Source organism: Vombatus ursinus, unplaced genomic scaffold, assembly GCF_900497805.2.
Source record: "Vombatus ursinus unplaced genomic scaffold, bare-nosed wombat genome assembly UNPS02014811.1, whole genome shotgun sequence".
In the NCBI taxonomy this organism is placed as follows: domain Eukaryota; kingdom Metazoa; phylum Chordata; class Mammalia; order Diprotodontia; family Vombatidae; genus Vombatus; species Vombatus ursinus.
In genome coordinates this window covers 20850845-20860259 of record NW_020954589.1, presented here as the reverse complement: position 1 = coordinate 20860259, position 9415 = coordinate 20850845, and the positions used below count along the sequence as shown (strand labels likewise).

At 49.3% G+C, this 9415-nt stretch overlaps 1 protein-coding gene across 4 annotated transcripts in view; it reads left to right on the top strand.

The window, feature by feature from the left end:
• The window catches only part of LOC114053493 (transcription factor EB-like), a 78402-nt gene extending 69397 nt beyond the window's left edge, over positions 1-9005 (top strand). For all 4 annotated transcript variants that reach the window (XM_027876598.1, XM_027876599.1, XM_027876597.1 and 1 more), the window contains exons 5-9: positions 2809-2929; positions 3057-3113; positions 5233-5308; positions 6956-7103; positions 7636-9005. In XM_027876598.1, coding sequence (XP_027732399.1) covers positions 2809-2929; positions 3057-3113; positions 5233-5308; positions 6956-7103; positions 7636-8112 — 879 coding nt within the window. In that variant the 3' untranslated portion in view covers positions 8113-9005. The remainder of the gene's footprint in view (positions 1-2808; positions 2930-3056; positions 3114-5232; positions 5309-6955; positions 7104-7635) is intronic.
• Positions 9006-9415: the final 410 nt, after the last annotated feature.

Sequence of the window (9415 nt, the reverse complement as noted above, 5' to 3'; positions counted from 1 at the left end):
CACACACACACACACACACACACACACACACACACACACACACACACGAGACAAACAGAAAGATACAAAATATAATTAAGTGGCTGATTATATGGCCCAGTCTATAAATACTACAAGAATTAAGAGGAGAGGAAACTCAATGAACACTGGAGGAGACCAGGAGGAGGCCTTCCCAGAGGAGGTAGGATTGGAATCCAGCCCTGAAGGAGAGGGAGGGTTTGGAGAGTCAGGGAGGAAGGGGGCAAGGGAGAGATTTGGGGTTAAAGGGGGACAGCATGAACAAAGACATGGAGGCAGAATTAAGTACTGTGTTTCTTTGGGACAGAGAAGACTGGCCCTGCCATGTTTTCGGATGGGGAGTGCAGTAATTGTCTCTTCCTGGCTGGGTGGATGGGTGGGTGCAGGTGTTCTTCTCTTTGTGGGAGGAGGGGGGCATGGGCCCGCCCAGTCCAGAGGAACAGACCCTCAGGCACCTGAGCTGGTGAAAGTTCCTTCAGACATCCAGGGAGGCCTGGATCCTTAAGAGAGGCAGTACAGTGGGGTAAAGTCTGGGAAGAATCCTGGCTTAGGATTTGGGAGGCTTGAGTTCCAGCCCCAGCTCTGACACTAACTCCCTCTGTGACCCTGGGCAAGGGACTGTTTGTAACTCAATTTTCTTATCTGTAAAATGGCAGTAAATCATATCAACCTGCCTAGCCTACCCCACAGGGGATTTGTGAGGCTCAAAAAAGAGCAGGATTTGAAAGGGTTTGATAAAATAGCAACCACCCCAGCAAGGTGAGGTTTTGGGGTTCTCCCCTTCCTCCGGGAGTATTCCTGCCCCTCCCTCACAGGTCTCCCCATCTCATCCCTGCTGCCTAAGCTTTGGCACCTGGCTGAACTGGTTGTCCCCAGGCTTCCTGGCCCCTGGCCCATGCCAGTGAAGGGAAAATCTGATTTCTTCTGGAAGTAGTCAGGCTCAGTAGGTTAGCAGCCCAGAGCTGGCTTGGGCTGGTTTGGGCCCAAGCTGAAAACCAGGAGAGTTTGAGAAAGCTGGAAAGTGAGTGAATGAGAATGTGTGTGTGTGTGTGTGTGTGTGTGTGTGTGTGTGTACATGTATATGTATGTGTACATTTATACCTGTTCTGTGTCCCTGGCTGAGCATGTATGCCTGTCTGTGAACTACATGAGTGTGACAATATAATCAGAAGGCCTCCGAATCTTGGGGTTTAAAGTAAAGGCTAGAAATCCAGTATAAAGGTGACTTAGACACTGAATTCTTTTTTTGTTTGTTTGTTTTACTGGTTATTGTTTTTTATACCAGTTACTTCCTCCTCTACTCCCCTCCCCCATGCACATACACATGCACACACAGACACACCAACAACAACCACCCTGAAGATTTTAGAGCTAAGTCCCTGGAAAGTGACTTAGTTCAAACCCACAGACCTGGAGCTTCCTTTACTGAGCAACAATGACAGAGAGGTCAAAAACAGAAATAAAGGTGCCCACGAACTCTCCCTTGTGAAAAAGGAAAAATAATTAGGCCAGATCTACTGATACAGCAGGCGTGCCTGACAGCACATGCAACGTCCTGTGCCTGTAGTCCCCCACCCCTCTATCAAGAGGAGGGAAGTGTGTTTCCTCTTCTGCCCTTTAGGACCACATTGGTCATTGCATTTCAGTTGAGTTCCACAGACTTTTAGTGTAATCTTCAATTTATGATTGTTATCATTGTGCATATTGTTCTCCTAACTTTGCTTTTTTTTTCTCCATCAGTTCATATATGTCTTCTCATGTTTCTCAGGTTCCTCTTATTTTTCATTTTTTATGGAGTAGTATAATTTTTTTTTTTAGGCAATTGGGGTTAAGTGACTTGCCCAAGGTCAGACAGCTCATCTCTAAAGTCAAGTCTCTAAAGCTAGATTTGAACTCAGATCCTCCTGACTTCAGGGCGGGTGCTCTATCTACTGCACCACTTAGCTGTTCCTGGAGCAGTATAATTTCTTTGTATTCGTGTCCTACAATTTATTCAGCCATTCTCCAATCTGGGGGCACCAGTTTATTCACTTTGCAGGCACTAATTCTGAAATCTTAGATTATTTTTTTGTTGTTGTTGTTTACTTTTTCCACCTTTTCTTTTTTTAAAAAATCATTATTTATTTATGAAATTTTAGATTCTTAAAAGAAGACTGAGATCCAGGTTTGGGTTGTTGTGACTTTCCCTAAAATGATCTTGTCTAACTCACTCCTCTCTGTGTCTCTCTCTCTGTTTCTCTCTCTCTGTCTCTCTTTCTCTATCTCTCTCTGCCTCTCTCCTCTTTCTCTCTTTCTGTCTCTCCTCTGTCTCTCTCTGCCTCTCCTCTCTCTCTCTCTATCTGTCTCTCTGTCTTTCTGTCTCTCTTGCTGTCTGTCTCTCTGTCTCTCCCTGTCTCTCTCCTCTCTCTCTGTCTGTCTCTCTCAATACTTTACTGATATTCTCTTTCTTCCTTCCTTCCTTTTTTCCTATTACTGGCACTTTCAAATGACTTCCCTCTCTTCCTCTGGTCCCAATCCCTTGTAGTACATAAGCACAGTTAAGTAAAAACAAATTCAACACATTGGCCACGTCTGAAAATGTATGCCTCATTCCATACCTGAAGTCCACCACCTCTCTGCTGAGGAGGCATGATTTTCCCTATTGATTCTCTGAAGTCATCTTTGGTTACTTCCAGCTTCCTCCTCTCCTGAGATGGCCTCCCCAGGGTAAAGAGCCCTTGCTGTCCCTTCCCGAGTCTCTGATGAAGGAAGTTCTCACCCAGGTCTCTCTTTCTTCTCTTTATCCCACAGCTGCCTCTGTCTAGCAGCCACCTGACAGTGTACAGTGGAGACCCCCAGGTCACGGCCTCCCTTGTAGGTGTCACTAGCAGCTCCTGCCCTGCTGACTTGGCCCAGAAGAGAGAGCTCACAGGTTTAAGACCCACTCTGCCTCCTAAATCCCTTCCCTACCTTGTCTCCCTCCTCCTTCCCACCCCTGCACCCGTGCTCAGTTTTGCTACTGATTACCGTTTTCTCTCTCCTCTCCCCTCTGGTCATAGATGCTGAGAGCCGGGCCTTGGCCAAGGAGCGACAGAAGAAAGACAATCACAACCTTAGTAAGTCCTGCCGATCCCTTTCTCACTCTCTGCTACCCACTTCCTACCCTGTTTCATCCATCCAGAAGCATATGTTCCTACTTCCTGATGTTACTTCTGGATGCACCACTTCAGTCTGGCCTGTGGTGGGAGGCTAGCCAGCTTCATGAGCAGTCTAAGTAGGTGTATAAGATCATAAGATCATGCATAGGTCTGGAGCTGCAAGGGACCTCAAAGACTAGTCTAACTCCCTCATTTTACAGATGAGGAAACTGAGGTCTAGGGAGTACCCAAGGTCACAGAGCTGGTAAGTACCAGAGGCAGAATTTGAACCTGAATCCCTCTAACTCCAGAGGTCCTTTTCCATTATTCTCTGCTATGCTCCATGGTTTGATTTTTATTAAAAAAAGAAAACAAAACAAGAGGAAGATCCCTTCCCTGCCAAGTCCCTTCCCCCATCCAGGCCTGAAATTTGAATCTTCACCACAGCCTTAGGGCTAAGCATAACCGTCTCTCTCGGGTCTTTTTTTTTTTTTTTTTAAAGGCCAATGTCCCTTTGAGGTGTGATAATTTAAGGCCTTTATACTTTAGTTCAAATTAGAGTGTCAGATGACTTCCTCCTATCTTAGAGGACAGAAAAGAGGCAGTAACATAAACACCCTGGGCTTCATGAGGGAAGGGGTCCTACTGTGGGGTGAAAAGCACTAGGTTAAGAGTTAGGAGGAGTGGTTTGTAATTCCATCTCTCTAGTTAATTAAGTGTATGACCTTGGGCAAGTCACTGCCCCCTTATGGGCTGCACTTATAAAATGAAGGGTTTGTACCAGATGATTTGCCAGTACTCTTCTAGCTCTGACATTCTATGAGTCTATGCTGAAAGGGAAACAAAATACCCTGAAGTGAGGGGTGAGGTCACAGGGGGTAGCTGAAGATACTTTACCTACTAAACAGTTTTGCCTAGGGTCAGCCTTGCCCCTGAGCAGTTAGGTGGTGCAGCGGATAGAATGCTGGGCCTGGGTTTAGGAAGACTCATCTTCCTAAGTTCAAATCTGAACTCAGACACTTACTACCTATCTGACCCTGGCCAAGTCACTGAACCCTGTTTGCCTTAGTTTCTTCATCTATAAAATGAGCTGGAGAAGGAAATGCAAACCTCTTCAGTATAAATCCCAGATGGGGTCACAAAGAATCAGACACAACTGAAATGACTCAACAACAACCCTGCCCCTATATGCCTCCTGTCCAGTCTTCCTTTCCCCTTCTACCTGCTCCAACAGCCTGTATGGAGACCCCTTACCCATCTAACTCCCTTGTCCCCTAGTCCCTCCTTTTGTGGAGGTATTTGCTGTGGGATTGGAGCAAGGTCACAGAATATGACTCTACTCTGAACTGTGGTCTCTTCCTTACCTCTACCCCTCTTAAACTCAGGCCCTAGACTGGAGGCCAAGGAGAGAAAAGAGAAGAAACATTTCAGTTCAGATCAGTGTAAGGAAAAACTTCCAAAGAATTAGAGCACTACTTCTACTTCTTTGTGAAGGTAATGAGTTCTTTAACTCTGGAGTATCATCATGTAGTACCAGGAAAGGAGCCCTGGCCCTGGAAGCAGAGATCCTGGGTTCAAATCCCACTTTTGGTGATTGTTACTTGTGTGACTATGGTCAAGTCACAACCTCCCTGAGCTTCAGTTTCCAAATTTGCAAAATGAGGGAGTTGGACCAGATAGCCTCTGGGGTTTCTTTCAGTTCTAGCCCTGTGACCTATAACCTCTATGGGATGTATAGCTGGGAGCCATGATGGATAGCGTTCTGGACCTTGCATCAAGAAGACCTGAGTTCAAATTCTGCCTCAGACACTTACTAGCTACGTGACTCTGGGCAAGCTACTTCGCCTCTCTCAGATCGTGTTTCCTCATCCATAAAATAAGAGTATTGGACTCAGCGGCTAGCTACAAATCCATGATCCTGTTATCTGAGAGATGGAGAGTGGCTGTGTCTCATCTGGGCCTTAGGGCTGTGCTTCCTCTCTGGCTTCAGGGATTCCCGAGGTCAGACCCTGGGGCCCCAAGGTGAAGGTAGGTGCCCTGCTTCTCCTTAACCGTTTGTCTCTCCCTCCCCCACCTCCCACCTGTCTTTCACTCTTAGTTGAAAGAAGACGAAGATTCAACATCAATGACCGAATCAAAGAGCTGGGCATGCTGATTCCCAAGGCCAATGACCTGTGAGTTCAGACTTGGGGAAGTGGGAGTGAAGTTAGAGAAGTCAGGAGTTAGGAGAGCACCAGCTAATCAGGGAGCTGTGATGTCCTGCAGACCTACTGTGTGCCAAGGGCTTGACCTTGTGTGATGCTGCATGGGATAGAAAACCAAGCATCAGGATCCCTAGGGTCTGATTTTTGATCCTGCCCCTGCCTATCACTAGTTATAGAACCTTAGCTAAATCATTTTATCTTTCTGGGTCTCAGTTTCCTTTTTTGGCAAATGAAAACTACATGCTTATAGGATTGCTGTAGGGAATGAATTTTATAAACAGGAAAATCCACAAAAAATCAGGACTTCTCAAGGATTTTGTGAAAAGAAAACTAAAAGATCAGGGAACAGGACCCAGATCTGAGTGGGCCGGGCAAAGTCCTGGGTAGATTAAAAAAAAAAGATGATAATGACCATCAACAATGTGTGTTGATCAAGTGTGAGCTTAGTATTATCACAGCAATAAGATTAAGGCATTCAACCGTCATTGATGAGGCAAGGACTATGAAGGACACGGTACCCGATTATGGGGAATACAAAGAATGAGGCACCATCTCTGCCCTCACAGAGCTTACACTTTAGTTGGGAGAGCCAACACTCACTACAAATTCCTACCATGCCAGGTTGTGGAAGCTCAGTGCCTAGAGAGTGGTACCCAAGTAAGCCATAGGGGGAAGCTAGATGGCACAGTGGATAGAGTACCCTGGAGTCAGGAAGACTTCTCATCATGAGTCCAAATCTGACCTCGGACACTTACTAGCTGTGTGACCCTGGGCAAGTCATTTACCGTGTTTGCCTCAGTTTCCTCACCTGTAAAATGCAAATAATAGCAGTACCTATTTCCCAGGGTTATTGCTCACACCAATCAAGTGAAATAATATTTGTAAAATTGTTTAGCACAATGCCTGGCATACAGTGAGCCCTATGTAAAGATTATTAATTCTGTTCACAGGAGGGAGAGATCTAGCAGGGTAGTCAGGAAAGGCTTCGTGGAGGGGGTGGGACTTGGAGCAATGGCAGAAGGAGTTAGGGTAGGAACAATCTGAGCAAAAGTACAGGGCCTAGAGTGCACAAGGCCTGTGTAAGGTAGGACAGTAATGGGAAGAAAGACTGGAGAGGGAGTTCTGAGCCAAGCTCTCGAGGGGATTGAAGATTTGGCCTTGATACTAAAGTCCGTAGAATTTTGAGCAAGAGACAGACAAAGTCATATCTACTTTAGGAAGATTAAACTGTCCCGCTATATGGTTTTGGGAAGGAAGAGATTAGAGGCAGGGAGACCAGGTAAGAGGCTATTACAGTAGTCTAGATGCAGCAGGGGCAGAGTCCTGGTTCTCTGCCCCTCCCTGGGGGTGGGAACTGGAAGCAGGGATTAGAAGTGTCTTCTAGGGGCAGCTAGGGGGTGCAGTAGATAGAGCACCGAGCACCGGCCCTGGATTCAGGAGGACCTGAGTTCAAATCCGGCCTCAGACACATAACACTTACTAACTGTGTGACCCTGGGCAAGTCACTTAACCCCATTGCCTATCCAAAAAAAAAAAAAGAAAAAAAGAAAAAGAAGTGTCTTCTAGAGAAGACCAGGGAGTGCAAAAGTGGTGGTGTGTGACCATTTCTTGTTTCAGGGACGTACGCTGGAACAAGGGGACTATCCTGAAGGCCTCGGTGGATTACATCCGTCGGATGCAGAAGGATCTGCAGAAATCCAGGGACCTGGAGAACCACTCTCGGCGCCTGGAGATGACAAACAAGCAGCTGTGGCTTCGCATTCAGGTCTGACCTCCTGACCTTTAACACTGGGCTGGAGAATCTAATGATCTCCAAAATGTGGGCCTTTAGCCTGAGACCTCCTGGGAGATCCGCAGGGAACATGGGTGGGAGTGGGGCAGGCAGGCACCAGGCCTAGAATTTGGAGATATGGATTCTAGTCCTGGCTCTGGTGCTTAGTGGCTGTGTGACCTTGGCCAAATCACCTTCCTTCTCTGGGACTTTGTTTTTTCCTCTCTTACTTAAACTAGAATCACATGGACTAGGACCACATATCTAGAGATGGTGGGGACTTCACAAGCCCTCTAGACCCCCCAGCCCTGTCATTTTACGGATGAGGAAACTAAGAGAGGTGACTGATGACTTGTCCAAGGTCTTGCAGATATGAATGTCAGAGATGGGATTTGAGCCCATGTCCTGTGGCTCTTTCCATCGTACTCATCCTAAAGCCCCTTCTATCTGTGACATTCCGTGGAAGCCAGGACTGGTGTCTGGGGTGTGCTCCCCCAATCTCACCTCTCTTTCTCATTTCTCACAGGAGCTGGAGATGCAGGCCCGAGTCCATGGCTTACCCACAGCTTCCCCATCTGGTGTTAACATGGCTGAATTGGCCCAGCAGGTGGTGAAACAAGAGCTCCCCAGTGAGGACGGCCTGGGGGAGCCCTTGCTCCCCACTGCTGAGCTCCCTGACCAAGAGCCTTCTCTGACCTTGCCTCCTCAACCACCACCGCCACCCCCGCCACTACCACCGCAGTCTCCATACCAAGTGGACTTCAGCCAAAACTTGAGTTTCGGTGGGGGTGAGGGGCCCCAGGGTTTCCCTGACCCCCTGGGGCCCGAGCATGGCTCCCTCTTCCCCTCCCTGTCCAAGAAGGAGCTGGACCATCTGATGCTTCTGGATGACACCATGTTGCCCTTGGCCTCTGACCCCCTCTTCTCCAGCATGTCACCTGAGGCCTCCAAGGCCAGCAGCCGGCGTAGCAGCTTCAGCATGGAGGAAGGGGACATGCTGTGACCCCAGCCACCCCCCTCCCACCCCCCAGAGCTGGGGAGGAGGGACAAGCCCTGGGGGGTTGGGAGTTAGGGATGTGTGAAGGGGAGTCCTCCCTTCCTCTCACCTCCCTCCAATCTGCACTCGTGTGTGATTAGCAACCTGTGTGGACACTGGCTCCCCCACTCCTTGCTCCCCCACTCTTCCGAACCCTGTGCTCCCAACTCTAGGCCTCCCAGCCCAGCCAGGCCCCTGACATGCAGGACGTGCTTCAAGGGACTGGGAGCTGGAGCTCTCACGGGGTGCCGGATATCTCATGGGGCGCCAGCCTGGCCCCTAGAACCCCATAGTTCCCCATAGCACTCTTCCCCTCCCATTCCCCCTCTCTGGGGAATGGAGTAGGCCAGAGTGGGCGGGAGTTGCCCTTGCACAGAGACCTGAAGGGCTAGCCCTGAGGTCTGAGATCAGCTTAGATGGGGTGGGGTGTCTAGTGTGGGAGAAGAGGCCCAGCCATGCTAGGTGGCGGCCTACCAGGAGTTCTAAAGGGGCTTACAGCTCCTACCCTGGCCCCTTCCCCCCAACCAGGCTGTAAGGAGAATGTGCATATGTAGAGGGAGAAGAGCAGAAGCATCTCCTGGGAGGGTCTTCTGTTCCCCACCCTTAGTCCCCACCGATGGTTCAGCAATGCCCTGGTTCCGTGGAGATCAGTATCTTGAGACCCCCCCACAGAGAGGGACCGGAGCCCAGTGCTCCCCTCACCTCTTGCCACAGACCTGGAGTGGCCCCCCACTTTGGTGCTAACTGCCTCCTTTCCCAGGACCTTGTGAGGGCGGGGCCGCAGAGGAGACCAGTAGTTGCTCCTCTGCAGGGGCAGCTCCTTAATGGGGGCTGGTACCAGGGCAGGGGGTGGGATTGGGGCGAGGGTGCGCTGTCAGGGGGGGCAGCCAGGCTCTGGCCTCCTCCGCCTTGTGCCTTAGTAAACACTTTGCTTTGTATATCCCCTGTGTGCTGTGTCTCTGGGGGCCTTTGGCAGGGCAAAATCTGCTCCTCATCTCTCTGGGGCCGGGCTGGAAAGGAGGAGAAACTGACTAGAGAGGAGGGTGGGGAACACATGTGGAATTCCCTCTTCTGGGTATTGGGCTTCAAAACTCTCGTTTATGAAAATAGGAGTGGGAAGGGAATAGGGACAGAGGACAGGGTCAGTGACCCACGGCATGCTCCTGGCCCTAGCGACTTTCCTTCTGTCCTATGTCCAGTCCTTTCCCAACCCCACTCCCCAATTCTCAGCCACGCCAGCACCCTGTGACTGGCAGGAATTTGAGACTAG